We start from the raw sequence: 20,741 nt of genomic DNA, 5'->3' as shown, positions 1-20,741 counted from the left end.
ACAATTCTTAGAGTGATGTTTGCCTAACGGTGATTTTTTTTTTTTTCCATCTCCTGCTTCCTTTTTAATTGAAAGTTTCCTGTAAAACTGCCCTCTTCCTCCCATTTATTTATTTGATCACTTGTATCAGTATGGACTCATGGATATTCATTTTATTCTGTGGGTTAAAATACAATGCCTTCATTATTTTCTGGCTCAAATGCTTCCAGTTTTGGCCATTCAGAGCTCAGTCTCTGAGTTTAAATGACTTGTACTTGTAAGTGACTGTCATTGCAGTCCCACCCTTACCCCCCAACCAGGGAACCATTGCTTCTTTAGGGTCTGAGCAGTGATCACTCAAAGCGAGGGTAAAGGAGCTATCATTAGGAGATGAATACTAGAACCCCAAAGAAGGTAGGACAACCTGTGTGCCAACACTTAGCTCTCAGGAACTCTGCAGGAGTAAAGGAGTAGCAAACCATCAGCCTTTCCCCTTTGCTGCTCCAGAGGTAGGATCATGTGCCTGGGGCCACATCATACCCACTCTGAGATGCCTTGTGCTTCCAGGACTACCAGATGGGTTTGGAAACTAGATGGGTTTGGAACGCTGCTTTGGGACTCTTAGCAGCTGAATGAAGACCACACCCTTTTTTCTTGGTACATAAATGTTTAGTAAATATTTATGAAGTAACACCTGGTATCCTCCCTTCATTCCCCATGGTGCAAAAATGTGTATGTGTAGAAATTCTTGAAAAATGATACTTAGCATTCATGTTTTACCTTTTGTTAAGACTTACTATCCCTGCTAGATTTTTTCTTTCATTATTATGGGAAACTTCAAGCATACACAAAAGTAGAGAGAAAAGAAAATGAACCCTTGAGTACTTATCACCTAGTATCAATACATCTCAGTATTTTACCAATCTTATTTCATCTATTCCTCCATTTTTTAGGGAGGGGTTGGCATATTTTAAAACAAAGCAGTCATTAAAATCTAAGAAAGGATTGAAATAAACCCTTAAGTGCAAGGACTCTACCTTAACTTCCTTTGTATTCCTAGTATCTGGTACCATGCCTGAAAATAGCAGATGCTCAGAAAAGACGGGTTGAATTGAAAGGAGGAAGAACAAAACTTATGAAAACTATTATTTTGAACTATAGGGGGCAGACTTAATAGAAAATAAGTCTTGCCCTAAAATAGCTTCTTTTACATTATCTGAATTTATTATTTGTGATCAGAATTTTCCTGTCACTGTTTTGATTGCAAAAGAAACTCTTTCCTTTTTAAAAAATTTTTTTGAGAGACACAGTGAGAGCATAAGCAGGGTGGATGGCAGAGGGAGAAGCAGATTCCCTGCTGAGCAGGGAGCCTGATGCAGGGGCTCGATCCCAGGACTCCACTCTGAGATCATGACCTGAACCAAAGACAGACGCTTAACCAGCTGAGCATCCAGGCCCCTCCCCCTCCTTTTAAAATTGTATTTGGAAAAAACTTTTCAAGGTTAGGTTCAAGGTCTCTCAATTACTTATATGTTATTATTTTTCTTTTTTTTTTTTTCTTATATGTTATAAATACATCCAATCTGGTGACATTTTCCCAAACATTAATCAAAGGTTACCTGCCTTAGAAAGAACTTTCTTTTGAAAATCATAATTTTTAAAAAAGATTTTATTTATATATTCATGACAGAACACAGAGAGAGAGAGAGAGGCAGAGACACAGGCAGAGGAAGAAGCAGGCTCCATGCAGGGAGCCTGACATGGGACTCGAACCCGGGACTCCAGGATCCCACCTGGGCTGAAGGTGGCGCTAAACCGCTGGGCTACTGGGTTTGAAAATCATAATTTTTTAAACTGTGGAAGTGATATAAACCCATTAAAAGAAAAATAGGAAATAACAGAGAAATGGAAAATAAAAATTACCTGTATGTTAATATGTAATTCCAAAGGAAGCATTATCATGGTTAGCACTCTGATAACATTTGAGCATGAATCACGTTGGTAAATAGACTTAGTGATCCGTGTGCTCCTGGGAATGTACCAGCTGTGTTTGGGTGCACCTCTCCATAAATTCTTACAGCAACATTTTAAGCTAAATGTGTATGCATATATACATATATATAATATATATAATATATATATTTATGTTTAACAGCTTGATAAACATGTTGGGAGGGATTGCCTTCAGTCACTGGCAGATGAGCAGGCTGGGCAGGAGATCTCTCTCTCTTTCTCTCTCTTTTTTTTTTTTTTTTTTTTTTAGGAGATCTCTTTTGAAAGACAGTTGGATCTGTGTTATATAGACCCTTCACACCTCCCATGTTTACTCCCAGGAACCAACCAGATCTCATGCTTCCGTCATGCTGGTGGCTCCCTATACAGTCTGTTTTGAAGATGGCCCTAAGGCTTAGAAGAAAGAAGTGATTATTTTTAACTAGATCCACATTTCAGGAAGTGGACTTAGCAATGAAGGGCTAATTATTAGGTAATCATTAAGAATGACTCCTTGCCTTTATAATAAATATCTTATCTTTGGACAAATGCCATGGGGTGCAGCAATATTGCTTAGCAATATTAGTCTATGATTATTCCCAGCTTGCTATTGGTTGGGTAGGTTTTATTTACTTATTTTTTAAAGATTTTTATTTATTTAGTTATGAGAGACAGAGAGAGAGGCAGAGACACAGGCAGAGGGAGAAGCAGGCTCCATGCAGGGAGCCCGACGTGGGCCTCGGTCCCAGGTCCCCAGGATCACGCCCTGGACTGAAAGGTGGCACTAAACCGCTGAGCCACCTGGGCTGCCCTGGTTGGGTAGGTTTTAAATCTCTCTAAGCCACTCTTCCTCCCTGTGTAGAAGGACAGGGTGCTTGACTTGTGTGCCCTCTGGTCCTTTGTGCTTCTAACACTGTAGTACCTCTGTGGTCAGAAGTCTCTTCAGCCAGGTGAGTCTCCCTGGCAGGGGGCTATTCCTCCATAAGCAGCTCTTAGGAAAACAATGGTCTCAGTCTAAATTTTCCAAGAATGAGATGGGCGTGTTGAGTCACTGTATTGTACACCTGAAACTAACATTACACTGTGTGTTAACTGGAATTTAAATAAAAACTTAAAAACACTATTGCTGATTCAAGCAGGTAAGTCCCCAAGAAGTTGTCTGATTGGCCCCAGGAACCTGCAGACTTCCTGGAGGGAGGAGATCAGATGCAGGAAGCCATGTGAACACAGTCAAGGAAAGGGAGGAGGACGGAGAGGAGGGATAGAAGGCTGCCAAGGGGAGCTCTGCATATTTCAGGGGTTTGTGTTGGGTGCACCCAGGTGCCTAGGTGAGGAAAGAGATTGGAATGTCCACGTGAAGTTAGCTAGTGGCAGAAGCAGCCTTTGGGCCTGGCCTTGTGGGCTCAGACTTGCTAGTTGTATGGTTGAGGGCAAGTTCCTTACTCTCCACTCATTTTTCTCCTCTATGAAATGGAGAGACTAATGATTTTGACCTGGCAAGGTTGGGAATGCGAACTAGGTAAATTAATAGAAGTGATTTAACCCCAGTGCATGCCACTGAGTAAATGCACAAATAAATCAACTCTTCTTATTAGCTGTTATTACGGCCTTCAGCATCAATTCCTTGTGATACTCTCACAAGACCCTAATCACAGGCCATCCTGTTTAATTGCTTCCTGAGTCAAATCTTCTCTTTTGTGGCTTGACCCAGGAACCTAACCTCCGTTTATAACATTGAACCTAGAGAGAAATGCTTTCTATGTAGCCCTTGAACTTAGCCTAGAGCTAAATTTTGGGAACACTACCCATCAGTGAAGTAGGGGACTATCTTGAGAGGTGGGTGGTAAGATTGTCTTGTTCTTGTTTTTCTCTGAATTACCACATCCCTATGTCTAATTAAAAACAAACAAACACAAGGCGCCTGGTTGGCTCAGTTGGTTAAGCGACTGCCTTAGGTTCAGGTCGTGATCCCAGGGTCCTGGGGTGGAGCCCCATGTCACCGCTCAGCAGGGAGCCTGCTTGTTCCTCTCCCTCTGCCGGACCCCTGCTCTTGTGTGCACGCATGTGCTTCCTCTCTCAAATAAGTAAATCTTCTAAAAAATTTAAAAACCAGTTTAACAACTTTGTTTTCATTATGAAAGGGCAGAAGGAGATGATAGAAAAGTCAAAAAATAAAAGAGAAAACATACCCTTGGCTAATCCCATACTCCTCATACAGTTTTGTCAGCTTTTAGGCTATATTTCCTTCTAGAGTTTTCTTTCTGTAGTTTTAGTGGTCATCATATAGACATCAGGGTTCATTTCTGTTTTCTTTTTTGTTAAGATTTAATCATACCTGTTTTTGTGTCATTACTTGGCACAGAAAATATTTTGGTCTCCATTCCATCCATTTAACCGAGGATACCTGCCTTAGAAAGAACTGTCTTTTGAAAATCATCATTTTTTTTTAAACTGTAGAAGTAATATGCAGATGATTGCCGCCCTGGCATTTTCTGCACCCTTGTGATAACATGCTTAGAATTTGAGGAGAGAGGTGGTTTCAGCAGTGCAGGGAGGATGTGGGGGGGATAGCTGGCTGTCCCCAGGGGGGCCTTGCCAAGTAGCCCTCATCACCTTCGTGCATTCACTACTGTCCAGGGTGGGCCCAAAACTGGATTTTTGTCAGTAACTAAGGGCATAGCCTCCTCTCAGAGGTGAACTCATACTATCTCACCATGTGCTTGTACAGTACGAAACCAGAATGGCAACTCCTCAACTGACGGTGAGAAATGGTACGATAGAGAGGTGCTTGTGGCAGCCGCCTGGGTGCCCACCTGTTGGTCATCTTTAGTCTAGAGTTACTTAATGTGAATAATAGAACAACAGTATCAGTGATGGTCAGCACGTAGTCGGTGCTCACTATGCACCAGGAGCTGGGCTAACACTCTGTTTTAATACATCAGGTCATTCAGTCCTACAGTAGCCTCTCCAGGGAGGTGTTGTTTTTACCCCCATTTTACAGGTAGGGAGACTGAGGCTCGGTTAAGTGACAGGCTTGGGGTGTCATGGCTGATATGTGGTGGAGCTATGGTTTCTGTCTAAATCCAAACCCCTGATGTCAAACACTGCGCTGTGGCTCTCCCTGTTAGCCTTCTAGATGGCTGACCTCCTGTGTCGGCGTTCTCTTACGTTTCCTGCCCTCACCCCCCACCTGTCGGGGTGTGTGCTGTGTCAGTGCCTCCTTGTGAATGTAGCATTAACAGCTGAAACATCCTTGATTTTTATTGCCTGTTGTTGAGGAACAAGTGTTTCTAGCTGTCACAGAGAAGAGCTTTTGCCTTTTTCCTTATTTTTCTCTTTGGGTCAAAAATACAAGATTTCACATGTTGTTAACCTTCTCTTAAAGTTGTGCTAGGAAAGGGCCACTAAAGAAAAAAATGGGGTGGGGGGCGTATTTGGGGCTGCATCCAACTCAGAACTGAGGAGGCATTCACAGCCTCTTCTTTACCTTCACCTCCTGTACAACATCTGGAAGCACCTTTTCTTCTTGGGTGACAGCCTGGGTGGTAACCCGGAGAGAACTCCAGCGAGGCACAGATGGGTGGAGCCCTCTGCCCCTGAAATCTCTGATTTTCTGACCTCAAAGTCCTTGTTGGAGAAGCCCCATTGCTGTCAGCCAAGATCCCCTGGGGATAGGTTTTCAGTCTGCGCTGACGGGAATCACTCAGGATAGGATTTCCACGTGAAACAACGTGTCTTGGTGATTGCCTTTCAGAGACTGATGGAGCAGAGCTACTGAGCAGAAGGAGGCATCCTTAGTTGTCGCCAGGTTTGCCTTTGGATTGGACAAGTTGCACTTGAGGCTTCTTGCCTGCGGTGAAGTGGAGGGATACGTGCTGCTCACGGAATAACAGCCATGGGCTTCCTGGTGACCTTCCACCTTTCCTACAAAGTCCGATTACTGTTGCTTTTTCTCTTATGCCTGACAGTGGTTGGGTGGGCCACCAGCAACTACTTTGTGGGTGCTATTCAAGAGATCCCTAAAGCACAGGATTTCATGGCTAATTTCAACAAGGTCCTCGTTTGGGGGAAGGAGAAAACTATGACTAATGAAGAATCCAGGAAAGAAGCAGACCTGGACAGCTGCCCTTCTGTGTCTCCGTACCTCAGTAAGGTGTTTTCTTGTTTTTTGTTTTTTTTTTTTAAACAAGTGCTGTGTCAACTTTTTAGTTAAATATAACATATGTGCAGAAAAACACAAATCAGAAGTGTACGACTTGGTAAAGTTTCACAAAATGAACATACCCATGTCATCGGTATGTAAATTAAGAAATGGAATCTTTCTGGAACCCCAGAAATTCTCACGCTTCTTTCAGGCATGACCCTTACTTCGGGATTCTAACACTTAGGTGTTAGATTTTTCCTGTTTTTAAACTTTATGTAATTAAAACATACACCATGAACTCTCTTGTGTCTGGTTTCCATTGTTCAGCATTATGTTTGGGAGACGTATCTATACTGCTGACGTGCAGGCCAGTCTTCCATTCTATGAACATACCCAGTTTTATTACCAGCCGCGGGAGCCTCAGAAGCACACATCAGTAGGGATGTATTTTGCTCACGAGTCTGCCGGATGGACTGGGGGTCCATGGATCTAGGCTGGTGGCTCTGTTCCATGTTGCCTCCCATCCTCCTCCTGCGACCAGTGAGCTAGTGGGCCTGGCTGTTATCCTTCTCCTGGCATCCATGGAGCACAAGTGGAGAAATCCGCTCATGTCACATCTGTTCCCATTCCCTTGGCCCAAAGTATGGAGTCAAGGGACAAGACCGAGTAGGTTTTTCAATGTTGTCTTTAGTGTTTATTTCTTAAATATGTTGCATGCTCTGATTTCCCTTTGATGTCTTGCCTTTCAATTTAATTTAGCAGCGAATTGGGGCTCCTGGGTGGCTCAGTGGTTGAGCGTCTGCCTTCGGCTCAAGTCGTGATCCCGGTCCAAGGATCGAGTCCACATCGAGCTCCTCCCTCTGCCCATGTCTCTGCCTCTTTCTCTGTGTCTCTCATGAATAAATAAATAAAGTCTTTAAAAAAAGGGGGGGGGCCCTAAAAAGGCGATGAGAAAGTGAGCAAGGGGACCCACTTGTATCAGACCTGTTGCACGGGGCTCTTTCAGGGGCCAAGAATAGAGGCTTAGGCTAACTCAGAAGGGGGGTTCGTTAAGGGGCTACATGGGAAGCTGTCTCTACAGCCACGCCGTCATCTCGTCCAGTGGCTTGGCTAGCTTACACAACTCATTTTACAGACTTTGCTTATAGGGCGTTGGTGCTCTAAGTTGTGGCTCGAAGTCTCACACCTTCAGAAAAGGCTCCTCCTTGTAGGCCAGTTCGTCTCCAGCTGGCTGGAAGCAGTTATTTGGTCTTGGTGCTGTTGGCCAGAGTCTTTCAGCCACTTCGTGGAACCTGGAGCCTGGTCCAAGCAGCCGTGGCCAGGGCTGGTCCCCCGGAGCAAGGCGTGGAGACCATACGTCGGAAGGGCCTGTGATTGCCTTGCGGAGGGGATGGCACAACGTGCAAGCATCTTGAGATGCCACAGCCCGAGCAGTGTATGTGGAGTCTAAAAAACAACGTGTGGCCGAGTTCTCTAACCAGAACACCGCCTCCTCTCTTCCCAGTCAGTATTCCCTGTTCATTCAGAATGGGCAGGAGGGCCTCTAGCCTAATCTATAAAGCCTTGCACGGGGTCGGTCACCATGCACGGCCTTGGGTTTCATCCAGCCAGGCTGTTCCAGACTCACTGAGTAGGTGCTGCGGTGGGGGATGTCTGCAGCCGTGCACAACGGGAGAATTAGGATGTTGCTCATACGTGTTACTGCAGGGTGAGACGTGAGGCCGGTTGCTATTTCCTTTCATGGTTTTTACCTTCAGGAGCTAGGATAGGTCTCAGGAGCTCAGGGAAAGAGTGGGAACATGGCCTTGCCCATGAACTTGATTCCGTGGAATGCTCCTAATTTTTTTTTCTTAAGATTTTATTTATTTATTTGAGAGAGAAAGAGAGAGAGAGAGAAAGCGAAAGCATGAGCGGGGGGGGGGGGGGGGGGGGAGGGGGGGGAGGCAGAGGGAGAAGGAGAAGCTGAGCAGAGAGCCTGATGCAGGGCTCGATCCCAGGACCCTGAGATCCTGACCTGAGCTGAAGGCAGACACTTAACTCACTGAGCCACCAGGTGCCCCAGAACTCTTCTGATTTTTAAGAGACTTTACCCTCCTTTGGAATTTTGAGAAGGAAAAGAGGATGGAGCAATTTGAAGTTACTTAGTCTAGCCCTGACCTCTGCTTTTTACCAGGGCCACGGGACAGAATGCCTCTCCTCCTCACAGATGAATCACGGACCCAGGGTTGGTTCTCCAGCCACAGGGGAATGCTCTTATGTGTCATCTACTTGCCTTTGCAGCCAGCAGCGTGGGGCACATGACTCTGGTTACAGTTCATGACCGAACAAGGCCTCAAAAGTAATAACACTAAAACCCAACACTCCTACGGTCGTCACAGTGTGCCGGGTAGTGTTCCCAGTGCTTTATGTGGGTGCTCATGTACCCTGTCAGCCCCCGATGAGACAGCTACTGTTACTTGCCATGTTCTGTTTCTACCGTAGGGGGCCAGAACAAGCTCATCTTCAAACCAGATCTCACCCTGGAAGAAGTGGCGGCGAAAAATCCCCAAGTGCACAGAGGTCGCTATCACCCTGAGGAATGTAAGGCTTTGCAGCGGGTCGCCATCCTCATTCCTCACCGGAACAGAGAGAGACACCTGATGTACCTGCTAGAGCACCTTCACCCCTTCTTGCAGAGGCAGCAGCTGGACTATGGCATCTACATCATCCATCAGGTGAGGCTGGGCCTCTGCCCGCCTGGTCCTCCTCTCTCTGGGATGCGAGGGGGGGACATGGCCTCTTGTGTGTCCTGGGTAAAGGGAGCATCAGACTCATCAAAGAAAAGGGCTCCTGCCTCATTGATCCATGAAAGGAGTAAAGGAAATTCTTGCCTCCGAGTGTGGAATAATCAGACTAAGTGTGCCCCTTAAATGAACCTCTGGAGGAAGTCTGTTTAGTTTTGTTTTTGTTTTCTGTGTCTAAGCCCTTCCGTGGTAGCCTATGACCACCCAGAGATATTCCCCAGAGATTCACCGTATATTCCCTCCCGCCTTTGCTGTACATGACACAATGAGATGTTGGAATAATTGTTTTTCATTATTGAGCGTGGCTGTTCGGTGGGGATCTGGGCAGAGGATGCGACAGGTTACTGTGTTAACAGCTATGGAGTTCTAGGACTGTCTCCGTCTTTCTGCTTATAACTTTTATTATGTAAAACAGATTATATTTAATTTTCCCTTTCTCGACTCCCTTATTTGGCTTCCAGAAGCATGATTCAGTAGGAACACAGTGGTGTGAAGCTTAGGCTGTTTTTGAAGGATTTAGCTCCAAGTAGAGAAGCTGATGAAGATGACTGTATTTGGTATTAATGTTTACTGAGAGAAAGATAAGGCATCAGCTTAAATATCCATGTCTCGCTTTCCCACATTGTCCCAGACCACCCAAATAATTCCCCCTCAAGTCCTTACAAGTGCCAACAATGCAAGCAAAATCATTCACTACATACTTAATACCGTGCTTAATACTACATGCTTTTATAACGTAGTATTTGTTTTAGGAAAACTTTGGACAAATCAGAGGATGCAGTTCTGCAGTGTATATACTTTAAAATAAATGGGAGCTCGTGAAATCAATGTGCATATTTAGTATGCCCATTTTTTAGGATTTGAAACAAAATTTTACTATTACTGGCTTATAATTTTTTGTAAAGGTTTTATCAACTTATTTTTTTGAGAGAGACACAGCGCATGCTGGTGGGGGTAGGTGCAGAACTGAAGGGAGAGAATCTCCAGCAGACTGCGAGCTGAGCATGGAGCCCGACGTGGGGCTCGATCTCAGGACCCTGAGATCACGACTTGCACCAAAACCAAGAGTTAGATGTTTAACTGACGGAGCCACCCAGACACCCCTATAATTCTTTTTCTTTTCTCTTTTATAAAAGATTTTATTAATTTTTTCATGAGAGACACAGAGGCAGAGACATAGGCAGAGGGAGAAGCAGGCTCCCTGGGGGAGCCCGATGCAGGACTCGATCCCAGGACCTCGGGATCACAACCTGAACTGAAGGCAGCTGCTCAACCGCTGAGCCACCCAAGCATCCTTATTTTTCTTTTTAAATGTTATTTAAGAATGGTGGTAATTGGTAATCCCTCTGCCTATGTCTTTGCCTCTCTCTGTATGTCTTATGAAAAAATAAAATCTTTAAAAAAGAAAAAAAAAATGGTGCTAATCATTCTCAGTTCTTACTCAGGACAGCGGCCCCCAATGTACAGTGTATTTATTTGAGACTAGAAAAATATGTCTGCTTGGTATTAGTCTTTTCAGGAAAATACTGTGGTAACTTTTGAGAACTGCCTGTATTTTCTTTATGATAAACTGTTTTTATTTTTTATAAACTGTTTATTAAACGGGAATTTATTATTAAGGATTTTGATCCAAACAGCTATGAAAAAATTCTGTAAAATTTTTCTGATGCTATAGCTTTATTCATATTACTGTTTGAATTGTGTTCTCTTCTTAGCCAAGTGATGAATCCCTTCTATAAGGTGACTATGAGGATTACCTTCTTTTTTTTTAAGATTTTATTTATTTGAGAGAGAGGGTGAATGCAAGTGGTGGGAGGGCAGGGAACGGGAGCAGAGAGAGAGGGGCAAGCAGGCTCGATGTGGGCCTCCATGTGGGGCCTGGTCCTACAACCCTGAGATCATGCGCTGAGCCAAAATCAAGAGTCCCACGCTCAACTGACTGAGCGACCCAGGTGCCCAAAGGATCACCTTCTGCCATTAAGGATTAAAACAGGATTCTCTTGCAGTGATTCTGAGAAACTTCTAGGTAGCTCAGGAATATTAGCAATAACCTATGGGTTGGGTCCAGGTTTCTTGGTCTTCTCTGGTAAGCAGTGTCTCTTGGAAGCTTAGTGTAAATTTGTTACATATGGTAAGATTGGGATCAGCTGGAAGTCAGACAGTAAAGCAGTGATACTAATTGGCGTGGCGGGTGTATAAAAAAGGTTTATAGTTGTATGTGGGACAGAGAAATGGGTGTGATCGGAAGTAGCCGACCCAGAATCAGGCGTTGGCACACACTTTGCATGTGTGCCTTCCAGAAGGCCCAGTGACTTTGGAGTTTCAGCCCTTCTCTTCTGCTCTTCCCAGAGATTTTTTTTTTTTCTAAGATTTTATTTATTTATTCATGAGAGGCAGAGACACAGGCAGAGGGAGAAGTAGGCTCCATGTGGCTAGCCCAATATGGGACTCGATCCTGGGTCTCCAGGATCACGCCCTGGGCTGAAGGCGGGCGCTGAACCTCTGAGCCACCCAGGCATCCCCATTCATGCTTTTAAAGAAAATTTTAGAGTTATTTTTAAAAAGATTTATTTATTTATTAGAGAGAGAGAGAGAGAGAACACGGAAAGGGAGAAGCAGACTCCCCACTGAGCAGGAAGCCTGTTGTGAGGTTCGATCCCAGGACCCAGAGATTATGACCTGAGCCAAAGGCAGCCACTTAAGTGACTGAGCCACCCAGGTGCCCTGAGTTATTTTTATTTGTAATTTAAAAGTATGATCTTTTAAAAAAATTGTGATGTATACTTAAAATTTAGTATCTTAATTTTTTTTTTTTTTTAAATCAAACCATTTTATTGCAGGGCTTCAGGGGCAAAGTCGATGGGCTGGGAGGACAAGGAGATCTGATGTTCTCAGCCTTGCCAGGATCTCCCCAGGTTCACAGTCATAAAAGTGCATCATAACTATTGTTAAGTTTTCGGTTCAGTAGTGTGAAGTACGTTCACATTGTTGTGTAACCAGTCTCTAGAAATTTCTCAGCTTGCAAAACTGAAACTCTATAGCCATTAAGCCACAGCTCTCCATTTCAAGGCATGTTTGTAACGTTTGGAATACAAGTCTATATGAAAACACACAAAAAACCAAATGGTCTTTTATTGTTCCTGCGTCTTCTCTGTCAGACCTTCCTGTACCAAGTATATTCTTGGGCTTTGGGAAGAATAACTCCAGCTCCTGCCTCTGAGCTGAAGAGGGGCACCCACCGTGAGAAATCTTATCACTGCAACTTTTCAAGTTTTAATTTCTCTATCTATAGGCTGGAACCAAGAAGTTTAATCGAGCCAAACTCTTGAATGTGGGCTATCTAGAAGCTCTCAAGGATGAAAATTGGGACTGCTTTATATTCCACGATGTGGACCTGGTGCCCGAGAACGACTTGAACCTTTATAAGTGTGAGGAGCAGCCCAAGCATCTGGTGGTTGGCAGGAACAGCACCGGGTACAGGTGGGTGCTAAGGCGGCTCTGCTCATGGCTTGCTTAGGCTGAGAAGCTCGCCCTGTTGTTATCAAGGCTGTGCGGGGCATGGTGACCAGACTGTCGCAGAAAAATGAAGAAAAGGAATAATGATCCATGACACATCACTTAAGTTCAAAACAGGACTGATAGCAGTCTTGGCAGAGGATGAAAGACAAAAGGGAAAGAACAGGAAGGGTAAAGTGATCCAAGCATTGCGGATGACAGCCAGCCCCACCCATGGTGCCCCTAGGGTGCCCCTTACTTTTGCCAGTAAGTCCACGCTGAGTAGAACACTTCCAAGGCACTGGCCTGAATCCCAGAGTCTGGGCTGTTCCAGTTGTGTAGGTCTCTCCCTTTGGACGATAAGGGATTCCCAAGAGTAACACTGCAGGTGATTTTTGCCCTCGGTACTGACTTCAAACCCAATCCCTGTGTAAACTGTGGAATATAAGCAGATACCTAGAATAAGCTACAATGGGTGAGTGTACAAGGTCTCTAAGAAACACCTGCCGAGGGGTGTAAAGCTCTTCCCCGGGGCACGTGGCTCCTTCATCTTGTGCCACAATGGGAGCTTCGCAGCAGAGTTCCGAGACGTGGAAGCAAGAGAGAGAGCATGGTATGCTTTCGAGGGGAAATGCAGGTAGTTCATTAGTGCTCAGGAAGGAGTGTCTGGATTGGTGGAGGGAGGAGAGGCAAGAGATGACGGCAGGCAGGGGCCAGACCATGCACCTCCTTCAGTCAGCTAAGGGATTCGGATTTGCTAGGGAAGGGACTGAGGGGCATCTGGCACCCCAATATAGCTGAAGGGTGCTAGGAGAAGCTCAGTGCGGCTGGTCTTTGGTGTGCTGAGCAGAGCAAGACGGAAGGGGAGAAGCTGAGACAGGAGATGCCGGGCTCCTGAGTTGGGGTGGGGTGGGCAGTGGGCCCCGGGGGCAGGGGAGGGGTCTGGAAGGGAACTGCAGGATTTTTTCCTTTGGGGAATTTTATCATAATCCTTACCTGAAGGTCTTGCTTTCTGGTCTCCTTGAGCCACCTCTGCATGGAAGAAAGCAGCATGTCGTGTCAGGGTACCTTGGTGTTTTCAGAAACATGTCACTGTCTATGTAAAATTAATGAGATATCCCCATGTCCAATAGAGAATACCTGTACTTTGGACCCTTCCATAGATAACTCTCCGTGGCCCAGTTCTTTGTGAACACCTGTGATGAGAAATTACAAACACGCAGGACTGGTTTTATTGCTGTTTGTTTTTTGGAGAGCAGATACATGTTGTTTAAAGGGGGGGATTTAGGGGGGTTTCTAGATTTTTCTTCTTTTAATTCAGCTGGATCACAAGAAACTGAGTGCTTGGGCTTTCCTGCTGGAAATTAATTTTAAGTAAAACTTCAGTGCTGCAATCAGGAATTTCATCAGATGCTGCTCACTCTAAAAACAGCTCCTGTATGGATCTTAATGTTTTGATTTGCTATTGTCACTGGCCAGACGTTTCTTTTGTAATTAGATATCAGAAAGCCTTTGTCTTCTTTCAGTAACTGGCAGGGTTTTCTTAATATGAATCAGATGATTGAATGTGTCTCCTCTTTTGATCTGGATGTAAGGAGCTCTGAGCCAAATCCATGGCCTTCTTTTATTAAAGCTGAAAAGAGTCTTTCTTGTAGATCAGAGATCTAATATATTTCCTATTTTAATATTTTTAAAAATCCTCTAAGTTTCCCTCTGGTTCTGGTTGTTTGTCATTTATATCTTTCTACTTTATTGTATGTGTCTGTGTAAACATATATCTTTTGTGTCCCAAGTAATGTAGGAGTTGCCCTCATCCCTGTCCCCTGCTTCGTACCTTTGCTACTTTGGGCAAAATCCCTCTAATCGTGCGCAGGAGGGCAGGTGGGGTTGCAGGCACCTAAGGGTCTGCTCCCTGCTGGCAATGATGTCTCACTGTGTCACAGAGCTTGAAATGCACATGCTTTACTCCTTGTTACTGCAGCCCCATGGATGTGTTGAGGTGCTGGAAAAGTCTTCACACACATGCAGAGGGAAGAACTTCAAGTAACCTGCCCCAACTGTCTCAGACTCTGATGAGGCCCGAAATAAGTCTTATTTGTCTCACTGACTGGATCAGTGATGAAGCCCTGGACCAGCCTGTGGCAAGTTTTACTGCCAAGAGTTCTTTTGGCACCTAACTACTTTCCGTAAGGACATTCCTGGCCACTGGATACATAAGGGTCTTACAGCCCTTTAAAAATAAATAAAACTGTTCCAGGGCCATTTAACTGGTTATGCTTTTCCCAGTGAGAAGAAAAACCAAAAGCAGAGATCAACAAACACGTAGACATTTGCCATCTAAGAAGCAGCTGAGAAACTGAGAGCTCCTCAACCCTTTTTCCTGGCTGGTGTCCACTGCACCTCCCACTGCGGCCACATTGCTCTCCAGGTGATCCCGGCCAGCCCGCATTGCCTCTCTCTTCACCTTTCCTCGTGGAGTTCTGGCCACCAGGGGTTCCCCCAGGTTCCTACCTATCTGAATCCTCCCAAGCCCACCTGCCCCTGATGCATGGCATCTCCTTCCTCAAACCCTGATGATGTTCCCATCTTGTGTGAGACTTTCCCTGGTTCTGTGTCCAGCTCGCTGTCTTGCACTCAGCGGACGGCAGTTCCCCCAGATCACGGTAATGCCGGTTCTCTCCTGCTGACCCATTGCTGTGCGTGGCAGGTTGCGCCTGGGCCGTGGTGCCACTCAGCGTCCTGATGATGAAGCTGCTGGTCTGCAGGGCCTCAGGAAGGCCTTCCCAGTCAGAGCCCAGCAGCACGGCAGCAAGTCACAGCAGCGGGTGTCTTGGCCAGTGACAGCTCCTTCCGAGCACTTCATTCCTTTTATTTCTTTTAAGTCATCATACCATTTTTCTAGAATTTTAGGTTGAGGGGTTGCAAGTAAATCTGTTTCCGTTGTGGGTTAAACAGGGCCTCCCCATGTATACTCAGGACAGAGAAACGAACAGCTGAACTACAGATTGGCCTTTGGGACTCCACCTATTAGATACATGTTTGTTGGTCTTTCCATCTGGTTTCTCGTATCTAGAAAAGCAGAAGTATTTAATTGTTCCTGGGACAATTTTCTTTTCTTTTCTTTCTCTTTTCTTTTCTTTTCTTTTCTTTTCTTTTCTTTTCTTTTCTTTCTCTTTTCTTTTCTTTTCTTTTCTTTTCTTTTCTTTCTTTCTTTTTCTTTCCTTTCCTTTCCTTTCTTTTCCTTTCCTTTCCTTTCCTTTCCTTTCCTTTCTTCCTTCTTTTCTTTTCTTTTCTTTTCTTTTCTTTTCTTTTCTTTTCTTTCTTTTCTTTTCTTTTCTTTTCTTTTCTTTTCTTTTCTTTCTTTTTCCTTCCCTTCTTTTCTTTTCCTTTCTTTTCTTTTCTTTTCTTTTCTTTCTTTTCTTTCTTTTCTGTTTATCTATTTGAGACAAAGCATACAAGCAGGGGGAAGGAGAGGGACAAGCAGACTCCCTGCTGAGTAGAGCCCCCTGGATTGGGGTGGGGAGGCTCAGTCCCAAGACCCTGAGATCATGACCCAAGCTGAAGACAGCCCCAGCCCCTTAGCCATTTAACCGACTGAGCCACCCAGGGGCACTGGTCTTGGAGCTTGGAGCACGTTGAACTGAGGTTAAAGTTAGAAATCTTCCGTATGTTTTACCTTTTCATTCAGTAACATCCAAGTTATAAAGCTGCCTTCATTTGCATTTCTGAATAGTTAGAGTTATATTCAAGGGTTGTCTTTATTTCTCTTTTTTGCTAATTTGTCTGCCAATAATCCATTAGAGTCCTAAATGACTGGGAGGTGCTCTCCGATGTGCCTCTTGATCTCTTCCCCTTCCCCCTTTTCTTCTCGGCATCCGCACAGCTCCACCCTCTGCAACCTCCCACCTACTCCGGTGTCTTCAGGCGATCTCTCCTGCTTCTACGTCATCAACCACCACCTCTTGACATCTTAGTTCCCAAGCCATGTCTGTGGCCACTCTTCTCTTTTGAACTCGGATCCAATATCCTTTTGCCCACGAGCAAAAGCACCAGGGGTATCTCAAATGCAGCTTACCCAAAACACACTATTGTCTTCCTCTTATTGTTCTGTATACTCTGTTTTTGTTGAAAGACTATCCTCTGTCTTGTTGCCCAAGCCAGAAACCTCAAGATTGCTGAGGTGTGTTGGCTTCTTCGGGACACAGACTCAGAGATGGAACTTTGCGTGCACAGAAGTGGAGTTTGCACACGAAGTGTGTGCAGGAGCTGTCTCGTCTCTCCCCTACCCGGTCAAAACAAATTAAAGTAAAAATCCAGTGTATTCATCAGGGCATTCATTCGTGCTGAACCAGCCTCAGGATCCTTCCTGACCCAGTGCCCTTGGCAGCCGTCACTGCTCACTGGATTGGCACGTGAGATGAAATCTGTCCTTCAGATCTGATGTTTCAGCACACGTTTATAGGTTCCTCTGTAGACCTCTGCACACAAACATTCACAACAACAGGTGTGTAGCCCTTTGCTTAGTGAGAGGATGTGAGCACTTTTCCAGACAGAGGAAAGAAGGGCCGACAGAGAGGACCCGGAACAGTGGTCAAGCAGGAGTGGATGGATGAAAGTGCGTGGTCCTCAGTGTTCCTAGAATGCCAGCCCTGAAATGAGGGACATCCGAAGAGTGTATGGAGAACCGAAATGGCCTTGTGCTGATGGTACCTTTTCTCTCCTCTCTTTTGCTCCAGGTTACGATACAGCGGATATTTTGGGGGTGTCACTGCCCTCAGCAGAGAGCAATTTTTCAAGGTGAATGGATTCTCTAACAACTACTGGGGATGGGGAGGCGAAGACGATGACCTCAGACTCAGGTGAACAACAGGGACAGGTCCCCTTCACGGGGCTCTGCTATCACTGGTGGCTCTAGAAACCTGTGTTTATGGATAGTTCCTATCGATGCCAGTTCAGCAGGTCATGAGGCCACAGATCAGGCTTAGGTAGGGGTGGGGGTGGGAGCAGGGCAGCCCAAATTGCTATTTGCCACTGGCAGTTCAGAAATGATGGAGGGTGCTTTGTTTCTGGCTCGTGGATGTTGAGGGACCAGAAGTGTTGATGGAGCTTTCTCTACTCACTGGAGGGTATCACTTATGAGACAGGGGCCCAAACTCTGCAAAACTGCTATTTAAGGAAAGGGGCCAGAGAGTCTGTTGTGAACCTGTGTTTTTTCTCAGACCCAAGGGAATCCTGGCAGAGTTTTCAGTTTCCAGAGCAGAGAGTGTCAACAGCCTATGGGGAGTGGCACCCCCAGGATCAGGCCAAGGTGTCCTTTCATGCTTATGCCTTAGCTAGCCCCACACACTGGGAGCCAGGCCAGACCCTGGGCTCCTGGCATCACCCTTAGATTTTCTTGGATTGCTTTCTGCTCTGGGGGGCTCAAAGGGAACATGTCTGGCCTCTTCTCAGCTCACCACCCACCTGTGCCCAAAGCTTGGGTTTTGTGACCAGATAGTTATGGGTATCCCTAGCTCCCCAAAGCAAGTGTGCAAGAGCCTGGGCCTAGTCATCTTTAGACTTCTAATAACAAGACCATTGGGGCTATGAGGAGACTCCCTTTCCTCCTACTGTTACCTCTTCGAAAGGACATTTCCTAGCGAGGGTTCTGAATGAATAGATCCATGACTACCTGAAATTCTGCATCCTTTTTTAGGAGCCAGGGCTCCATGTTGGTCTTGTTCCCATGTCTAGGCTGGGAGTCTCTGCAATGTTTCTGCGAAGATAGAATGGTTCCCCCCACCAAAGGCTCCATAGGAATAGTCATAGTGATGGGCAACAGCACTTTATGGCCTAGCCCATCAGCAGCCTGTGTGGCCTTGGCTTATGAGGTAGACAGAGGGTACCTGATAGACTTCAGGGCAAGAGTAGCAAGGACTAGAGATAAACAGTATCCGTTATCTTCCCCAAATCCATTTCACTGTCCAGAGCGGATGATCAATAGAATTTTCACATATCATATAACTTCACTTCTTGATCCTCCCTCAACTGCAAGTAGAAGGAAGACCCCAGTTTTGCTTTTGCTTTCATTTGAGAAAAACATCATAACCTCCACAGTGGTTCTTGACCAATGCTATGACTAAACCACTGACTTGAACATAAAAACTGGCTATGATTTATTTACTAAACATTAAGTTAATCACCTGGGCAACAGGCACCACCTTTATTTGCACTTCTATATTGCATTACTATTTACAAAGCGTGTGGACTGTTTCACTCGGACCCTGTCAAATCAACTCTGTAACACTACTGCCGTTTTACAAAGAAGAAATCGAGTCCTGGAATGATGAACTGACTTTCCAAGATTGTAAATAACAAAGTCTGCATTTATATCTGGGTTTGTGGGCTTTTAAGCGTGGGACCTTAATCGGTCATTACTTTCTTTGTTGAAAAAAAGGAAACACGAAGTAAATTGGGCACCTGAAGAGCCTTGATTCTCCCATGCGTCATGATGTTTTGAAATAATCAGAACGAGTACTTTCTCAGGTGTTTTGGAAAATGACAAACTATAAATCGACACATCTCCTTTGTACCCCAGTAATATTCAATGTGGTTCTTTTACGGACTTACTGCCTGAGGCCTAACATTATTATAAGAAGATTCTTTTCTTTTTTTTAATATTCTAATAATCAGACTGTGAGACTGTGCATAAGTGTAAATTTTTTGCAAATTATTATTATTATTTTTAAGAACCTGGTGGTAGATAAGTAGGATAAAACATTTCTGTTATTCTTCTAGGGTTGAGCTTCATAGAATGAAAATAATCCGGCCAATGCCTGAAGTGGGTAAATACACAATGATTTTCCACACCAGAGACCGAGGCAATGAGGTGAATATAGAACGGTGAGTCTTGGATCCACATGCCTGGCAGGAGGCACCTACGTATCTCTTTTGTCTAAGGACTGCTGAATTTGATCAGATGAGACAGTTTATTTTGCTCAGAACTTTTTGTTTTTTTGGTCATTTTCAAACACAAAAGTAGAGGGAATGGGATATTGAACCCTCACATACCACGTGCCTAGCTTCAACAGTTACTAACTCTGTCCTCTCTTTTTTTCCCTCACTTTTTTTTTTCTCCTCTAGTAGATTTTTGGAAGCAAATCAGATATCACAGCATTTTTATGTATAGGTTTGCTTAAATATAAGAAGTCTTAAAGAAAGAACCACTACACCATTATCATACCTAAAACAAAATTAACAATACTTACTTAATATCATCAAATATCCAGTTGTGTTTGGATTTCCCTAATTATCAAATACACACACACACACACACACACACACACACACAAGTGTGCAAGAGCCTGGGGCTGGTATCTTCAGACTTCTAATAACAAGGCCTTTTGGGCTATCATATATATATATATATATTTTCCCTCCCCTTAATAGTTGATTTATTCAGATCAGAGGATCTAGACAGTGTCTACACATTGCATTTGGATATTTGGATGAGCTCTCTGAAATCTCTTAATCTGCAGATTACCTTACCTCTCCCCTACTTTTTTTTCCCCTTATGTTGTATTTGTTGAACAAACCAGTTCATTTGTCTGATGGAATTTCCTACCTTGTGGGTTTTGTGAATTGCCTTCTGGTGGAATAACTTCATATGTGCCTCTGACCTCTGCATTCCCTTGTAAACTGGGGGTTAGACCTGGATGCTTGGACGGATTCCAGTACTTTTTGGGGACAAGAACACCTTACTGATGGTGCCACGTAGCTCCTCTTGTATCACAACAGGAAGACGTGATGTCTGGTCGGGTCTTGGTGATGCCAGCATTGATCTGTGGGTTTAGGCATTGTCAGCCCCATCCAGGTCCCCCATCAGTCTTTCACCGATGATTTTAGCAGCCATTGGTGCTCACTTAATGAATTTATTAGTCAATTAGGGATCGCAAAATTCTTTTTTTTTTAAGATTTTATTTATTTATTCATGAGAGACAGAGAGAGAGAGAGAGAGAGAGAGAGAGAGGGAGGCAAAGACACAGGCAGAGGAAGAAGCGGGCTCCATGCAGGGAGCCCGATGTGGGACTCGATCCCGGGACCCCAGGATCAGGCCCTGGGCAGAAGGTGGCGCTACACTGCTGAGCCACCCGGGCTGCCTGGGATCGCAAAATTCTGGTACTGTCAGGCCTTCTGCATTTATTAGACAGGTTTTTCTGTAAGGAAGGACTTGCCTCTTTAACTATTTGAGTAGCCAAGGTATGGTTGTCAGAGAAAAAAAGCCAGAATAAAGGGAAAGGTTCAGTAGTGACTTTTCATTTTTCAAAATGGTGAGTTGCTGCCTCCCCGCATCCTTCTACCTGCAGTTC

At 44.8% G+C, this 20,741-nt stretch overlaps 1 protein-coding gene across 3 annotated transcripts in view; it reads left to right on the top strand.

Annotated features, from left to right (window-relative positions):
- The window catches only part of B4GALT4 (beta-1,4-galactosyltransferase 4), a 62,789-nt gene that overhangs the window by 39,345 nt on the left and 2,703 nt on the right, over positions 1-20,741 (top strand). For all 3 annotated transcript variants that reach the window (XM_072724154.1, XM_025990108.2, XM_072724151.1), the window contains 5 exons: positions 5,726-6,119; positions 8,597-8,829; positions 12,191-12,378; positions 17,130-17,252; positions 19,171-19,275. In XM_072724154.1, the coding sequence (XP_072580255.1) occupies positions 5,867-6,119; positions 8,597-8,829; positions 12,191-12,378; positions 17,130-17,252; positions 19,171-19,275 (902 nt within the window). In that variant the 5' untranslated portion in view covers positions 5,726-5,866. The remainder of the gene's footprint in view (positions 1-5,725; positions 6,120-8,596; positions 8,830-12,190; positions 12,379-17,129; positions 17,253-19,170; positions 19,276-20,741) is intronic.

This window comes from Vulpes vulpes, chromosome 1, assembly GCF_048418805.1.
Source record: "Vulpes vulpes isolate BD-2025 chromosome 1, VulVul3, whole genome shotgun sequence".
NCBI classification, from domain to species: Eukaryota; Metazoa; Chordata; class Mammalia; order Carnivora; family Canidae; genus Vulpes; species Vulpes vulpes.
This window is presented reverse-complemented; position numbering and strand designations above follow the sequence as displayed.